The following is a 17,831-nucleotide window of genomic DNA, read 5'->3' on the forward strand; positions in this document are numbered from 1 at the left end:
AGTGCAAAAGAGATCCTCTTTCTCTGCATCCTCACCAGCATCTCTTGTTGCCTGACTTGTTGATTTCAGCGATTCTGACAGGTGTGAGGTGGTATCTCATTGTGGGTTTGATTCGTATTTCCCTGATGATGAGTGACATTGAGCATTATTTCATGTCTGTTGGTCATCTGGATGTCTTCTTTGGAGAAGTGTCTATTCATGTCTTTAGCCCATTTCTTCACTGGATTGTTTTATTGTTTGTTTTATTGGGTGTTGAGTTTAATAAGTTCTTTATAGATTTTGGGTACCAACACTTTATCTGATATGTCATTTGCAAATATCTTCTCCCATTCCATCAGTTGCCTTTTAGTTTTGCTGATTGTTCCCTTTTCTGTGCAGAGGTTTTTTATTTTGATAAGGTCCCAATAGTTCATTTTGCTTTTGTTTCCCTTGCCTCTGGAGACGTGTTGAGTAAGAAGTTGTCACGGCTCAAGTCAAAGAAGGTCTTGCCTACTTTCTCCTCAAGGATTTTGATGGCGTCCTGTCTTACATTTAGTTCTTTCATCCATTTTGAGTTTATTTTTGTGTATGGTGTAAGAAAGTGATCCAGGTTCATTGTTTTGCATGTCGCTGTCCAGTTTTCCCAGCACCACTTGCTGAAAGGCTGTGTTTATTCCATTGGATATTCTTTCCTGCTTTGTCAAAGATGAATTGGCCATACATTTGTGGGTCCATTTGTGGGTTCTCTATTTGTTCCATTGATCTGAGTATCTGTTCTTATGCCAGTACCATACTGTCTTGATGATTACAGCTTTGTAATACAGCTTGAAGACTGAGATTGTGATGTCTCATGCTTTGGTTTTCTTTTTCAAGATTGCTTTGGCTATTCGGGGTCTTTTTTTATTCCATTCTGCTCACTTTTTAATTGAATTGTTTTTTGGGTACTGAGTTCTTTATAAATTTTGGAGACTAATCCTTTATGTCATTCCCAAATATTTTCTCATTCCACAGGTTCTTTTTTAGTTTCATTGTTTCCTTCACTGTGCAGAAGCTTTTTATTTTTATGTATTCCCAAAAGTTTAGTTTTGCTTTTAATTTTCTTGCCTCAGGAGACATATCTAGAAAAATGTTGCTATAGCTAATGTCAGAGAGATTACTTCCTATGGTCTGTTCTAGGATTTTTTATGATTACAGGTCTCACATTTAGGCCTTTTAATCCACTTTGAGTTTATTTGCATGAATGGTATAAGAGGTCCAGTTTTCCCAACATCATTTGCTGAAGAGATTCTTTTTCCCATTGGATATTCATTCTTCCTTTGTTGAAGATTAACCATATAATTGTGGGTTTATTTTTGGATTTCCCTAATATTTCATTGATCTCTCTCTATATTTTTATCCCAGTGTCATACTATTTTAATGATTCCTGCTTTGTAAAATAACTTGAAATCTGGAATTGTGATACCTCCAGTTTTGTTTTTCTTTTTCAAGATTGCTTTGGCTATTTGAAGTCTTTTGTGGTTCCATACAAATTTTAGGATTGCTTGTTCTAGGTCTCTGAAAAAAATGCTGTTGGTATTTTGATAGGGGTTACATTAAATACATAGACTGCTTTGAATTGTATAGGCATTTTAACAATTTTTTATTCTTCCAACTTATGAGCATGGAACATCTTTCCATTTCTTTGCATCTCCTTGAATTTCTTTCATCAGTGTTTTACAGTTTTCAGAGTACAGATCTTTCACCTGTTTGGTTAAGTTTATTCCTAGGTATTTTTGGTTTTGGTGTGATTGTAAATGGGATTATTTTCTTAATTTCACTTTCTGCTGTTTTATTAGTGTGTAGGAATTCAACGGATTTTTGTACATTGACTTTGTATCCTACAACTTTACTGAATTCATTTATCAGTTCTAGCAGTTGTTTGGTGGAATATTTAGGGTTTTCTATAGACATTAACATGTCATTTGTAAATAGTGAGAGTTTTATTTCTTCCTTGCCAATTTGGATGCCTTTTATTTCTTCATGTTGTCTGCTGTGGTTAGGGCTTCCAGTAATATGTTAAATATCAGTGCTGAGAGTAGACAGGCTTGTCTTATTCCTGACCTTAAAGCAAAAGTTCTCAGTTTTTCAAAATTAAGTATGATATTGCCTGTGGGTTTTTCATATATGGCCCTTATTATGTCACGGTACATTATCTCTAAACCAACATTACAGAAAGTTTTTATCACGAATGGCTGTTGCACTTTGTCAAATGCTTTTTCTGCATCTGTTGAAATCATTATATGGTATTTATCCTTTCTCTGAATGATGTTAATGTACCATGTTGAATGTTTTGTGAATATTGAACCACTCTTGTATCCCAAGAATAAATCCCAATTGATTGTGGTGTAGGTTTTCTTAAATATATAATTTATTGTCAAGTTGGCTCACATACAGTGTATACAGTGTGCTCTTGGTTTTGGGGGTAGATTCCCATGATTCATCACTTTGATACAACACCCAGTATTCATCCCAACAAGCACCCTCCTTGATGCCCATTTTCCCTTCTTCCTCGCCCCTTCCATCAACCCTCAGTTTATTCTCTATATTTAAGAGTCTCTATGATTTCCCTCCCTCCCTCTGTTTGTAACTATTTTTTTGCCCTTCCCTTCCCCCATGGTCTTTTGTTAAGTTTCTCAATTCCACATATGAGTGGAAACATATGATACCTTTCTCTGAGTGCCTTATTTCACTTAGCATAAGATCCTCTAGTTCCATCCACATTGCTGCAGATGGGTAGGATTTCATTCTTTCTCATTGCCAAGTAGTATTCCATTGTATATATAAACCATATCTTCTTTATTCATTCATCAGTTGATGGACATTTAGGCTCTTTCCATGATTTGGCTATTGTTGAAAGTGCTGCTATGAACATTGGGGTACATGTCCCCCTATGCATCAGAACTCCTGTATCCATTGGATAAATTTCTAGCAGTGCTATTGCTAGGTCATAGGGTAGTTCTGTTTTTAATTTTTGTTTTGTTGGATCCAGTTTGCTAATATTTTGTTGAGGATTTTCACATGTATATTCATGAGAGATACTGGCCTGTAGTTCTCTTTTTTTGTGGTGTTCTTATCTGGTTTTGGTGTCAGAGTGATACTGGCTTCATAGAATGAATTTGGAAGTTTCCCTTCCTCTTCTATTTTTTGGAATTGAGACAAAAATATTAACTCTTCTTTAAGTGTTTGGAAGAATTTGCCTGTGAAGCTATCTGGTCCTGGACTTTTGTTTGGGGTAACTTTTTGATTACGGATTCAATTTCATTGATGGTAACTGGTTTGTTCAAATTTTCTATTTCTTCCTGCTTTAGTTTTGGTAGGTTATATGTTTCTAGGAAGGTATCTGTATCTTCTAAGTTGTCCAATTTGTTGACACATAGGTTTTCATAATATTCTGTTGCAATTGTTTAGATTTCTATGGTGTTGATTTTACTTGGGTCCTCTTTTTTTTTTATGAGTCTTACTAGAGGTTTATCAATTTTGTTGATCTTTTCAAAAAACTAGCTCATAATTTCACTGATCTGGATCTGTTCTACTGGTTTTCTTTAGTTTATATGCCATTTATTTATGCTCTAACCTTTATTTCCTTCCTTTTGTTAGGTTTGGGTTTTATTTGCTTTTCTTTTTCTATCCCTTTAGGTGTAAGCTTAGGTTGTTTGAGATTTTTCTTGTTTATGTACTCCTATATTGCTATAAACTTCCCTTCTAGAACCACTTTTGCTGCATCTCAAAAATTTTGCAGGATGCCTGGTGTCTCAGTCAGTTGAGTGTCCGACTTTGGCTCAGGTCATGATCTTATGGTTCGTGAGTTCGAGCCCTCCGTATCAGGCTGGCTGCCATCAGCATGGAGCCTGGAGCCTGTTCCGATTCTCTCTCTCTCTCTCTCTCTCTCTCTCTCTCTCTCAAAAATAAAATAAACATTAAAAAATTTTGGGACCATTATGTTTTCATTTTCAGTTGTTTCTTTATGATTTTTTTATTTCTTCTTTGATTTCTTGGTTGACTCATTTATTGTTTAGTAGCATGTTATTTAACTTCCATGTATTTGTGCTCTTTCCAGATTTTTTCTGTGGTTGATTTCTAATTTCAGAGTGTTGGGGTCAGAAAAGATTCCAGAGCCAAGCCTCCTATTTTTAAAGTTCCAGGCCTTAGGTCCCACTGGTTGTAAGAAATCACATATTCAGAACCTCTCACTTTCAAAGGCAAATATTATGGGGATTCATCTTCCAGCTCAGGGGTTCCCTTGTATGAGTCTGTTTTCTGCCCTTCACTGTGCCACCAGCTCCTTTTGCACCATGAACAGCCCCAGTACACTCCTAGACTGGGCCTTCACTCTTCTTACCTTCTTCAATATGGCCTCTTCTCCACTATTTAATTGTGGAGTTTGTTCTGCCAACCTTTGGGTTGTTTTCTGGGTTATTTACACTAATGTGTGTGTAATCTGGTTGCATCTGTGAGATGAGATGGGCTTAGGGTCCTCTTACTCTGCCATCTTTCCAGCTGACTCTCTGTGACTCTCTGCCTGACAAGTCTTTTAACATCTACATCTCTCCATTCATCTCAGCAAAATGCTAATCATAAACTCTAGAGTATAGCAACAGAATAAAGATGTATTAAAGCCTTAAGCAGACTTTGAACTTTCAGAAGGTAATATGCTACATAAATCCAAGAGGGTTTTATGATTCTCATTCAAGTTAATATGCACCCTTCCTAAAGTAGCAAATCAAAATGTCTAAGCCAGAGAACATTGTGTGATGGCCACACCAAATGTGTGGCAGGGCTGTGTGTGAGGGTTGCACACTGGCATACCCAGGAGTGGGGAAAAGGGATTCCAGCAAGTGCATGTCCTCTCTCCAAAGGTGCCTGGAGTGTCTTTCTCGCAAGAATTCAACTCTTGGCTGGAAGTTTCTCTCCTCTCTTACCTACAAAGAAGTCACCCCATCCCAAATATGTCCAGTCATGATAGAACATCACCAAATCCAGAAAAAATAGTCATCACTTCATGGTTTTAAACCACTAGAGAGGTCATTTCTAATGGTTTCCACTTGTCTAACGCTTTTGGCAGGGCAAACAATCCTCCATGGGCTACTGATGGAGCTTTTTTTTTCCCTTCTTCTCCCAAAGGACAAAGTTTGAAATCAATTCCAAAGGGAGAAGTCCTTCCAGCATTTCCTGATTACAAAGTGAGCCCCTAGGAGAAGGGCCTGTACTCCACATATCCTTGCTTGGTGTCTCTGGAAAACAGTGGGTATTTATTCAGTGCTTGTGGAGTGAAGGAGTATCATATGAGGCCCCTGACCACCTGGCTTCAGACTGCCTTTTCAGATTCATTTTCCAGCATTTACCCTAGACTCTACTTGCCAGTACTCTAGAAATCTTACTATTCTCCTAACTGCTCTTTCTGACCTCCATAAACATCAGAAGCAGGAAGGCCTGGCAGAAACATTATGAGGTTTAGAGTCTCCCAAACAGGTCCAAATCCTGGTTCTGACCCTTCCTATATGCTACTTGGGCAGGTTACTGAACCCCTCGACACTTCAGTCTCTTTGTCTGTTAAGAGAGGAGAAAATAAGATCTACTCTGTAGGACTCTAAGTTAAATGAGGTGTTTACCTGAAAGTAACAACAGTGCCTGGATCTTGGTAAGAGACCAATAAATGTGAAGTCTCTCAGGATATCTTTCCTCACTTCTCTTTGCAGCACATTGGTCCTTATCCTTCAGATCCAGCTGCACCACCTCACGGGGAAGCCTTCCCTGATCGCCAAAGCACAAGTCAGCAGCTTGCCCTTCCCCAGGTGCCCACAGCACTGACCACACCATATTCCAATGATTTGTTTGCACATCTGCCTTGCCCACTAATCTGTGAACTCTGCAACACCTTGAAGTTGAGGACTACATCTGAATCACCTTTGTAATGCCAGCACCTCACACCAAGCCTGGCACAGAGTTGACACCCAGTAACAGTTAGTTGAGTGAATAATGAATAAATAAATGCTCAGCAGCCACCCCAGTCTGAGTCAAGTAAGATATAAGGGAGATCTTGTCACTGCTCGGCTTAAATAAACTATACCCATCACAACAGCAGTGACCGGTAAAGCTCACTTCTCCTGATAAGGCAGGACATCTCAGTCCTGGCAGAATGGGAAAAAGCATGATAAAATAGGCATCAGCCATCATCTTGTTTAAAGAGACCACAACCCTCACAGCATAACAACTCTCAACTCCTCTTCAGGAGGTTATTTATTTACTGATTTGTGTTGTTCAGCAGAAACGTACTTTGTAGGCACCTGTGTGCAACTCCTACTCTGCTCCTGCCTAAATGACTGTCTGTAAGCCCTGATCATGCTAAGTTTTCAGTGTATAATGAGCACACACCAGGAGAGTCAGGCTCACTCAAACACATGGCCCCTGGAAAGGCTGATAGCCATTACAGTATAGAACGAGGGTTGAGTTTCTGGCTTAAGTGGCAAAAGAGTAAGAAATTTTTCAAATTCATTAAGTGCCAATTATGTCTTTCCTCACATGATAATCACTGCTAGGTTTAATCTGTTTCCTTTTCTATCTTGGTCATTTGGAATATCTTATAGATGAATACATATGTGTGACATTAAGCCCAAGTTTTATAAAGATGTAGGATCATTGAAGAAAATAAAAATCCCACCATCTAGATGATGTTATTAAAATCTTCTCTATCGGTTGGGTTGATGTCTCATTTTTCATCAACTCTAATTGTACCAACAAAAATGGCATTTGACACTCTAATTCTTATACCATTGAATTGAAGTAAGAAAAAGATAAGTTTTTTGGATCACAGTTTTCATCCCTTACCATCCTTTCCACACATGCACAGCATGCTTAGTAGAGAGTGAAGGATAGAGAAGATGTGCAATAAACACCCCTGGGTTGGTGGGCAGAGATGAAGGTAGAAGAAAACCATGCAGCCCTCCGAGGACACTGTCCTGCTGGGCCTCCAGGCAGAATGTGACCCTCATGCCCCCTCCCTCTGGCCAATACAGACAAAGCATGTATTTTGTACTGGGTCCTGTACTTGGCACTTAACATGTAGCATCTATCATCTCATTTAACACTTACAATTTCACCACAACGGACAAAGAATTTAGTGAATTGTGAAAGACAGCCATCTTACCTTCCCTGCATGCTAAAGGTCCTATCTATTCATTTGTTCATTCATTAATTAATTATTCCCCTATCATGTATTAGCCATGTGCTTGGAATTGTGCATAAGAAGTTCAGTCTACAGCCCTAAGCACCAGTCTCAACTCCTGTGTTGCAGAAAGAGTGTGAGCACTTTTGGAGGCAAACTGGAAGAGCAGTGTCTGTTAAGTCTGGCCTCAACATTTCCCTCAGCTGTTCCCCAGCTCCCCTTTGTATAAACACAACACACATCCAGCTTCCAGTGATTCATCATGATTACGCAAAGGCTTACCTTCATAGATGGGACCTTCATGAGGTTACCTAGTCAACTGGATAAGAAACAGCAGGCTGTCCAGAGAGGCCCACTGGCCCACTCCCCAGATGTTTCTTTTAATCCCTCAGTATATTCTGGACAAGGCAATTAAACTACGTGATTTGAACACAGTCTGGGGCCAGAGAGGTTAGAAGGTTTGCCCAAGGTCACACAGAGGCAGGACCAGAAGCCATCCAGACTCCTGGCCAACATTGTTTCTGCTACGCCATCCTGAGAGAGCCAAACATCATTTTTCTGTCTAAGATGGTCATCACACTTCATTCTTTCTACAAAGGAATTCAACCTTTGATAGAGAATCTGAAAACTAACACATGCAAAAATGAAATTGCAAATGTTCCTTACAGTGAAAAAGGAGAGGAAACGTGTGTCCCTTGTGTCATGGACACATCATAAATCCCCACAATCTGCTGAGGCAGCACAGCATGCGGGAAGCACAAGCCTTGCAGTTTGATGAGCAAGGCTTCAGGCCTGCAGGAACTTAACCTCTTCTACCTCATTTCCTCACTGCAAAGCAGGTTAAGCTATTCTGCTATGTAGATGAAAGGGGAAAATATAAGTGAAGCTCTCAGTACAACATAGTTCCTTAACAAATGTTGGTTCATTTCCCCTTTGCACTGACAGATAATATCCCAAAAGTCCTGAAAAGCAGTTCCTCAAGGCCAACTACCTTCACTTAAAAAAAAAAAAACTAGGTCTTAGAGAAGTAGCTAAGAATTATAAGATGTGGTTGCGGTTGAGATGGTATCTATGGCAAGAACGCCCATCACCGTAGATGTGCTTATATTTGCACAGGGGTGGGGGCGTGGAGCTGGTGGTATACAATGATTTCCTGCTGACAGTATGATGCAAAGCACAGGAAACACCACCTTTAGAGTGTCTCATTTCCAAACCATAAAAGACTAAAATTACATATGTGTATTCATGATGGTGTTTCTTAAAATGAAAAGGGAGTAGGGAAAGAAAAAGAATCCATCCTGATGTCTGCTCCACTGCTGGTCTGTGAAATGCCTTTATCTGGTAGTTAGGGAAGCAAGCTGAGGGAAGCATGGTAATGACTGAGCCCAGGACTGTGGCTGTAGGCGGAGACGCAGCACGAAACACAGTTGTGGGGGCGACAGTGACCTGGAACTGTTATCTTGTAGCTGCATCCTGAGACAGCACACTGGATATTCCTTTGGGTGCAAGTCTCTGCTCTACCAGGTACAGGGAGAGTGATTTAGGAACTGAACACTTCCCCTGTGTGACACTCATCTTTCTCATTCATGAAATCATCCTCCATGTCTTGAATGAGCTTGGGTGTGAAAAATTTGAACCCCTGGATATATCAGGAAAAGCCAAAGATTTCTATTTGAATGAGAAATCTCACCTACAGCCATGCTAAAAAGGATTCTGAGGCAGCATCTGGTCTTAGTGGGCAACAGTGCTCCAGTCCATTGCCTTTCTAATGATATCTTGCCGAGGTTATTATTAGAATTATGTAATTTATGTTTCTAAAGCCACATACCAACCAGGAGAAGGAGGAAAACTGCAAAATCATGTTAGGGAATCAAAGCTGAGGTTTTAAATTTGCAATTGATAATCCATTAAATGGACCAAGGTCAATTCCCTGTGGGACCATGTTTTCATGATCCTAGAATTCTCTTCATATCATTGTCCAGAGAAGTTCCTTATAACTTAAGGATCACTTAAATTTCACTGCACTAAATGATTGAGAATTTTAGGAGTAATTTCCTCCTAAGGAGTCAGACTACCAAACATAGAATTTTGCCCTTTTTAAGAGGTGAAGGTGGACTGGGGAATAAGGGAATTGAAATGTATCCATCACTTCTTGAGAGCTAAGAAGATAAAGAATTATTTTACTTAATCTTGACTTGAATCCCTTGAGTTTGGTATTATGGTCATTCCCAGTCTCTGGGTTAAGGCTCAGAAAGGTTAAGTAACTTGTTCAACGAACCATGGTTGATTAGTGGTAAGGAGAGGATTGAAACTCATGTGAGTTTTGACTCCAAGGTTAAGCAGGGGAGTTCTTCCCTATTCTTCTGAAATAATAACACCAACAATTTTGACCCTAACTGAATGTAGATGCATTATAAACAAACTGAAATTCACGTGAAGCACTTCAGAGGATCTGATTATGACTACTTATAATAACTCATAGATAGACAGTGCTTTACAAATTAACAAATGATTAACAAATGGCAGTGCTTAACAACTTGCAGTGGGCAATAATACCAGCAAGGGATAGAGGGAATAACACTGGACCAAGAGCTTTTCTTACCATGGCTTTGGCAATGACTAGCTGTGTGACCCTTGGCAAGTTACCTCCCCTCTCTGGGCTTTACCTTCTTTGTCTGTAAAGTGACCAATATGGGCCAAAAAAGCTCCTTTTCAAAGCTGTCAGGCTATATTAAAGGCTGATGGAAGAGTCCAAGACAAATAGCTGGAGGATGGCAAAGGGCTGAAAAGCAAAAGCCCATGGAATAGCATTTTCAGACACCAGAGATCTAGTTCCACCAGCTCAGAAGCAGAACAGCCTCAGATCGATACCCACAGGTCCCTTCAGCTCTAAATCAAAGAGGGGGGGTCACAGCACAATTCTCTTTACATGAAGCAGGCAAGGCCATGGGCTGGGCCTCTTTCAGTGTCTTCAGACTATGGGCCTCATGCTCACCTGCCACCCCCTGCCCTCTACTGTAAACCATCGTTCCTCCCTAGGAGCAGAGTCCTAGACCTATCTGTGGCCAAGTCATCATCAGGGGCTTGATGCCAAACTCAAAACTCCCCCAGAATGGTGGTAGTATACAATGCCTGACTCACACTTGATTTTTCACCACCCCAAGACTTTTTCCTCTCAGTTTACAAGAGCCGCAGCTGCTGGGGCACCCTCAGAAATGGCGAATTGAAGGGGAGTCTACAAACCCACCACTACCAAGGAACTCACTGCATTGTTGCTGTGACTATATGTACCAGAGGCTATATGCCCACACCCTTTACCAAGCCCTGCTCGTTTTGGGGGGATTTTTCCATCAGCCACTGCAGATGTTTGTGAAACACCTCCGCTCCACTCACACGGAAACAAACAACTATGCAGAAGACTCAGCAGCCTGCAGTCCCAGGGGCCAGGAACACTTAGAAGGCGGGGAGGAGAAATCTCTCTTCCTAACCTGGCTAGATGGAGGAGGCAGAACTGCAGCCTGCACATAAAACCTGTGAAGGGGAGGAACCGAAGGTGTTCAGCAATCTGGTTTTCACAGTTCCCATGTCCTGATGTAGGAAGAGGGACCCAGTGCAGTCTTTGCTCCAGTGCTTTCACCCCAAGTCTCTCTGTCTTCTCTTTTGTGAGGATAAAGGAATTCCTACCATGCTTTAAGAATCAGCTAATATTTTCTCTGTGTTGCTCTCACTCCTTTTTCAAAGTGGGTGTAACAGTCCTACCTTGGCAAATCTCGAGGTTGTTGTGAGGAAACAGGATACCATTTATGAAGGAGCTTTATAAACTGTAAACGGGTAAAGGATCAGTGCTACCAAAAGGCTCTGAGGGCAGATTAATGTAAATCCCCTGCCGCTCCTGATAAAATGCTCACAGCACCCCATGTGCTGAGAATGGAGAACAGCACCCCTTCCAGGTACACAGAGCACTACAGACGACTTGTGGGGAGCTGCATGCCAGGTCAAGAACCCCATTCTCACACTCCGGCATGTGTCACCATCACGCCTTAGTATCCTTCCTACCTCATGCCAAAACAGCCACCCCCTTTCTCCACAGCCAGGTGCCAGGATGGTCTGTCTGCAATTGTCTTGTCAGGGAGAAGAGGTGGAGTTAGTGCATGAGTACCTGAAGATCAGAATTTGACTCCCAATCCTCACACCTATGAGTTGTATGAGCTTGAACAAGTCACCTGACCTGTCTCAAAGCCAATTTCCTCACACGTGACCCACTAACAACTGCAAAAATATGTTTGGACTCAGAAAACTGCCCTTTGCAATCTGTTCATCACTGTCATTTGTGAATCATTTGTTAATTTGTGAAGCACTGTCGGTGAGATATTACTAGTAGCCATAATCAGATACTCTGGAGCGCTTGGAGTAAATTTCAGCATGTTCACAAAGCATACAAATTCAATTAAGGTCAAAATATGGGAACTTGTGCAAATAAATCCATTATTGATGATCATGTGTCCTAGGAAATAAGAACATGGCTTATGCTCCTTTTGGATAACTTCTGGGATGGTGATTATTATGTAGTTAATACTACTAACTTACATTCGGGAAGCCTTTCACTGTCTTTGAAGCCCAAGCGTACACAGGTGACAGATGACTGGGCTCAAGCCCACGTCTCTGACATCCTGGTCTCATGCTCCATCTAACCCTCAGGTGAGTGGAAGTCAGTAGGAGTGGTGACATGGAACGTTTAGTATGTCAAAGTTGCCATTCCTTCTTGTGAGACACAAACAAAGCATTGGCTCAGTCAGAGCCAATTTCAACTGCTGTTGAAACCAATTCAAACATTGCTCGAAGTATGCAGAAATGTGAGCTACTTATCAATTTATTTTCTTATAAAAATTTTAGAAATTAAAAACATCCTATTTTCCTTCATGATTCAGTTTTTTAAAAAGTGGGTATAAATATGCACACATTCAAGTATACAGATGTAGATGTATGTATGTGTTTCTATATACTTCATTTTTAATTCAGTATTTAATAGATTAAAGGGGTTTAGTTTATTAAGACTATTTCTGGCAGAAGTCCTAAGGAATTAGGAATTAAGAGACACTAAGAAGGAAAAAAAAAATCCCATTCAGGAAGTAAACCTAAAATCAGAACCTGTAAGTTCAGGCTCCAAGTCAGAACTACCACTTCTGCCTGAGAAAAAAGAGTGTCCCATCTTCTTACAGACTGTCCCTCATTCCCCCAAGCCCGAGGACCTCCTGGCCCCTTACCTGACTCTCTCCTCTTCGACTCTCTTCAGGGCAGCGTCCCGCTGCAGAACCTTCATGATGGCTTCTTGCTCCTCCTCAGTCAGGAAGCTCAAGTCAATCATTTTGAGAAGCATACACAAAAATAATAGCAACAGATCCAGCTTACAATTCTCAAAGCAAAACAACTATGACTGTAGTTCAGATGATTAAAAGATGCAAAAATTAAATGAAATAATATCTTGTTCAGTTCTGCAGCAGAAGTCTTGTGTTGGCTCAGCTAAAGTTTTAGGTGGCTGATTGCAAAATCCTCCGTACCCTTTCCAGCGAGGAAGTGGTCGCCTGTGGGACAACGTGGAGAAGAGGCTCTCAGAAGAACACTGCATTCCTTGCCAGACAGGTCACTTGTTCCTACAGTGGCATTCCTACTCACACTCCCACTCTGGACCAGTCTTAGACACAATTTATTCTCCTTCCATCCAGATCATCGGCCCAAGGAGAGGCAGCAAAGTCCAGCATCACCCACCTGGGGAATCATGAGACAGTAAACACCAGACAGTGAGAGGCAGTTCCTACAAGCATTGCTCATTATTACAAGATTTAAAACATGGCTGGGAAAAGAAAATGACCATCTGAGATGGTCTCTGAGATCAGGGAAACCAGTTCTGCCAGCTTCCTGAACAAATGGGTCATGAAACATGCTTCGACTCAATTCCAGACTGCCAAGATGGAGAGCACACAAAATGCTGATCAACGTTTGACAACTGACTGAGCAAAGGAATGGTAGCCAAAAGGAGCTGGTTTTCTCTCTACAAATTCACAGGATGCTAGGCTAAAAAGTCATGCTCAAGGTCAATAAGACCAGGAAGATGCGATCAGCTGTCAAGAGATTCTGGGTAAGAAACTAGAAGTAAAAATTCACATCTGCTCACATCTTCATGAGTAGGAATGTTGCACCAGAATATATCTGCTGTGCTCTGTAATGTCAGGTAGTGAGCTGGTATCGGTAAAGGTAGTTCACGTAAGAGTGGAAATTGTTATCCTTCACCCGGCCCCACCTCTAACCTTTGTTGAGTCTAGAGCAACTCACCAAGCTTGTCTCCCTTCATTTCTGAGGAGAAAGTACACTTACTGACATGTGATGTGTGTGTACATATACTGAAGAATTTCACCCCCCTGCCCCCATCCAAAGTGAGAATTTTGAGTAGGACTTTGGGTAAGCATCCTATTTTCTTTGAGGCAACTCAACCCCACGTACAACAGGAAGGTGACACGAAGAATTCCACAGCCGTCTGGGACTTCAGAGGCCACCTACTCCAGGATGGGGGCCCTTTACAAACACGGTGCTATATATACAGTTGACACTAAAAACCAGGTGTTCAGTAAGTTTTAAAGCGGTTTCACTTAAGAATAAAACAGAGTGTGTACACTACTGAGTACTTTTTATGAGTAAGTTCTCCACTTTGGCAAAAGAGAACCGGCGAGAAGCACCCCTTCCGCCACTTCAGCAAGCGAGCTTCCACCTGCGACTCAGATTTCTTCTCATCTGCACTGACTTGCCGATAGGACGTCCCTCATAGGTTGTAAAGACTAAGTGAAACATGAATAGAAAAGAGCACATACCCTGCATCCTCTACCAAAAATAGCTACTGAAAATATATTCTAGCTTCCTTTCTGAGTTCACACTTTTGTTCTATCCCTCTGAATAAGAGTGTCCTTGGTTATATAGTTTCCTCTTCTCTTTTGTATTACGTTTCCTTCCGAACTCCCCTTGAGGTATGGACTTCATGGACAGATGCTCTGATGACCTTCGTTTTATATTCCTGTAGCTCTCTGAATATTGCCCACAGTGACTATTCAAAATAAACATTAAGATACCACTTTCTTCTTTTAAATTTGCACTCATTTGTATAGGTTAGTGCCTATTCATTCATCTTGAAAACTACTCATCCTTCAAGGTAAAAGTTACCAGGTCTAGGAAGCCCTTCCTAATTTCCACAGCTAGAGTTCAAAGTAGATTCATTTATTGCTCCTAACTCTTCACTCCCTCCCTGGAACAGCTATGCGGCCATGTTGCTTTTAGAGTAAGCAGAGTATTCATCCCTACCTTCCTATTGTTGGGCTTGACCTGTGACTTTGGTCCATGGAATATTACAAATGCCATACAAGCATGGCTGCAGATGTGCTTGTGTGGTTTGGCTTGGCTTCTTGTAGTCCTGCCGTGGGCTACCAGAAGAGCCTGTGCCAGGTAAGCGACCGCCTTTTCAGTCTGGGTCCCAGAAAAGGAGATGTTAGGACAGAGTAGAACCTGACCCACCTGAAGTAAGGCCACCCCAGCTGACCTAGCGATATGGAAAGAAATAAATATTTGTTGTTGGAAGCCACTCAAGTGTGGTGGTGTTCTAGAACACTTCTGTAGAAGAGCCTAATACAAAAACTTTCCTCTCCATATATATACTTTCACTGCTCTAATTATTTGTCTTCCTTCAGTCATTCCCATTTGACTGAGTCGCTGAACGTGAATAAGTAAATGAATGAACCTAATCCAAAAATAAAAGTTTGCCAGGGGTTGGCTATTTTTTCTTTCATTCAGAATGGCTTCTTTCATGCATAGTAACTTCCTTGGGGTATCAAAGGCTGACACGGAAAGAATTTAGCCCTCATTCTGAGAACCATGAACACTGCCATATGGTTTGATGAGAGATCGTTTTGAAATTCAGTAAGTGGGGGACAGGAAGAGGACAAAGGGAAGAAACAACTCGAGGTGTCCAGCAGTGGTAATTGACAGCGTTGCTAAAGGAGGAAATGCTGGTTTCCACACCTTCATGTACAAGCTAACCAGTGCTCCTGTGTAAGAGCTTCTAAGGGTTAAAGGTTTTTCCTAATGGGCTGTTAGTGAGATAAAGAGCAAAGCCTTCATTTTACAGACAAAGGAGTGAAGGGCTAGAAACTTTGACTCCTAATTGGGTCAGAAGGCAGCAAAGCCCTTGGATGGCAATCAAGACTTTTCAATACCAGGTGCTTTCCCAGTTCCCAATATTCTGAATGTTGCCGATAATGGGAGCTAATTGAGCATTTCATTGATTCATTCAACAAACTCTTATGGAAAGCTTATTATGTGCCTGGCACTGTTCTAAGCACTGAAGATAGAGCAATAAATAAGACAGACAAAAGCTTCCTGTCCTGTGGAATTTACAAGGCATTTAGAGGAGACAACAATCAAATGAAAAAGGCTTGGATAATTAAATTATGTAACAAGGTGATAGCAGAGAAGGGAAGTGAGGAGTTGAAGTTTTAAAGAGTGGTTAATGGGGCGCCTGGGTGGCTCAGTCGGTTAAGCCTCTGGCTTCGGCTCAGGTCAGATCTCACGTTCGTGGGTTTGGGCCCCACGTCAGGCTCTGTGCTGACAGCTAGCTCAGAGCCTGGAGCCTGCTTCCGGTTCTGTGTCTCCTTCTCTCTTTGCCCCTCCCCCTCTCATGCTCTGTCTCTCTCTGTATCAAAAATAAATAAAACATTAAAAAAATTAAAAAAAAATAAATAAAGAGAGTGGTTAAGGTTGGTCTTGCTGAGAAGATAACATCTCAACAAAGACTTGACAGAAACACGCCACACTGGTAGCAGGGGCTCCTGAGATGGAAGTGTGTCTGGCATATTCAGGGATCATCAACGAAGTCAGTGCCAGGACACCAGAGGAGGACAGGATGGAGCAGGTCAGAAAGGAAGTACATGGTACTGTAGTAGGCTTTGCATCAGGACTGTATGCCTGAAGGCTCTACCTCTGAGAGGGAGCAGCATTGAGGAAAGGCAGAAAGAGAAGTAAGTATTTATGGGGTACTCCTACACACCTGGTACCTGACATCTATCATCTCACTGAATCCCCACAAAGATTTGTGGGTGGTAGTTTGGGATGTGTGCTTTGCAGACGGGGAGAGCAAGGCTCAGAGAGGTGTTTGCCACCAAGCTTGTGTGTGTGGTGGGGCTGGTATCTGCCAGCAGCTTTGTCAGATCAAGCCACCCCAATACTGACCTCTCCCTTAATTCTCCTCACCATGGATTCTTCAAACTGGGAAGCAGAACAAAACTCTTCTGTCTGACTGTGGACTCTCATTCTCTGCTTAGGCATAAAAAAAAAATCACTGGCCCACAGCTGGCAGTCAGCAATGGGGGCAACTTCAGGGCAAAACTTGGGAGGGATGAAGTCTCACAATAGGGATTCCTTATGTGTTCACCAGAGTAGCTGCATAATGTTTCCTTAGCTTCAGCCTCCCTCCCACCCATCCTTGCCATGCTGCTGAGTGACTTTTCTAAGTCACATCTGACTAAGCCATCTTGCCAGGTTTAAAACCCTTCACAGCTTCCCATTGCCCCCTTGGATAATGCCGAAACTCCCTACCATGGCCTGCGGGCCTCACACGAACTAGCACCTGCTTTCTTCTTTTAAAGTGCTTCTCCTTAGGCCTCCTCCACACAGTTTTTGCACCCTTCGTATATGCTGTTCCTTCCTCCTAGAATACCTTTCCTGAGCTAATACCTCTTGAATCTCAAGTAAGATGTCACTTATTGCACAGAAGTCATCCCTAACCTCTCAAGACCAGGTTAGGCACCCCTCCTGTGTGCTCCGATCGCACCTGATTCCTGAGTCAGGTTATCCATCACACAACCTTGAATCCCTATCTAGTCATGTTTTTCCCTCCACTTGTTTATGAGCAAGGCCTGGGCATCTGAGAGCAACGCCTGCCACAGTTCCTTGCACCCACTAGGCACTCACATACTCCACACATGAATACATATGGAAGAGTACTGAGCTGCTACTTCTTCCTTGACATGAAGCTGGCTCTAGGGCCATATTGAAAAACCAGCCCATATTATTCACCATTTTCCAGCTTTAGGTCTTTCACATGACTGTGTGGTTTAAATAAATAAATCACAGGAGTTCCTCAAGTCTCCATTTTCTCATCTATGTGATAGGTACATTTACTCTTACTTTCCCTTTCTTATGGAGATTACTGTGAAGCTCTCATGAGGACGCAGGACACTGTCAAGAACAAATAAGGAGTGATACTAAGAAAAGCAGTAAAAAATAAACATTAAAAAAAAAGAACAGCAACATGAAAGAGAAATTTACAGGCTCCAAATGCAGACTGAGCTTAATTCAAGTTTTCCATGTGTCAGCCCTGCTATGCCACATCTACAAAATTCTTCTCCTTGTTAAGTGTCCAAAGTTAAGCTAGAGTGGGAAACCAAGGCCCCAAACAGCTGGTGCTTGCTGGTAATCAGGGCAAGAAGAAGAGCTGGACTTATAGCCCTAATCCCAATCATTCTGCCTGACCAAACCCACATTAAAGCCTGATTATCAACAGCATTTGTTCCCCAACCACACTCTGCTCCAAGGACAGACCCACATACCATCT

At 41.7% G+C, this 17,831-nt stretch overlaps 1 protein-coding gene across 6 annotated transcripts in view; it reads right to left on the reverse strand.

The window, feature by feature from the left end:
• The window catches only part of SYTL2 (synaptotagmin like 2), a 111,429-nt gene that overhangs the window by 49,092 nt on the left and 44,506 nt on the right, over positions 1-17,831 (reverse strand). For all 6 annotated transcript variants that reach the window (XM_029957004.1, XM_029957000.1, XM_029957003.1 and 3 more), the window contains exon 2: positions 12,445-12,946. In XM_029957004.1, the coding sequence (XP_029812864.1) occupies positions 12,445-12,557 (113 nt within the window). In that variant the 5' untranslated portion in view covers positions 12,558-12,946. The remainder of the gene's footprint in view (positions 1-12,444; positions 12,947-17,831) is intronic.

The sequence above is a fragment of the Suricata suricatta genome, chromosome 11, assembly GCF_006229205.1.
Source record: "Suricata suricatta isolate VVHF042 chromosome 11, meerkat_22Aug2017_6uvM2_HiC, whole genome shotgun sequence".
NCBI classification, from domain to species: domain Eukaryota; kingdom Metazoa; phylum Chordata; class Mammalia; order Carnivora; family Herpestidae; genus Suricata; species Suricata suricatta.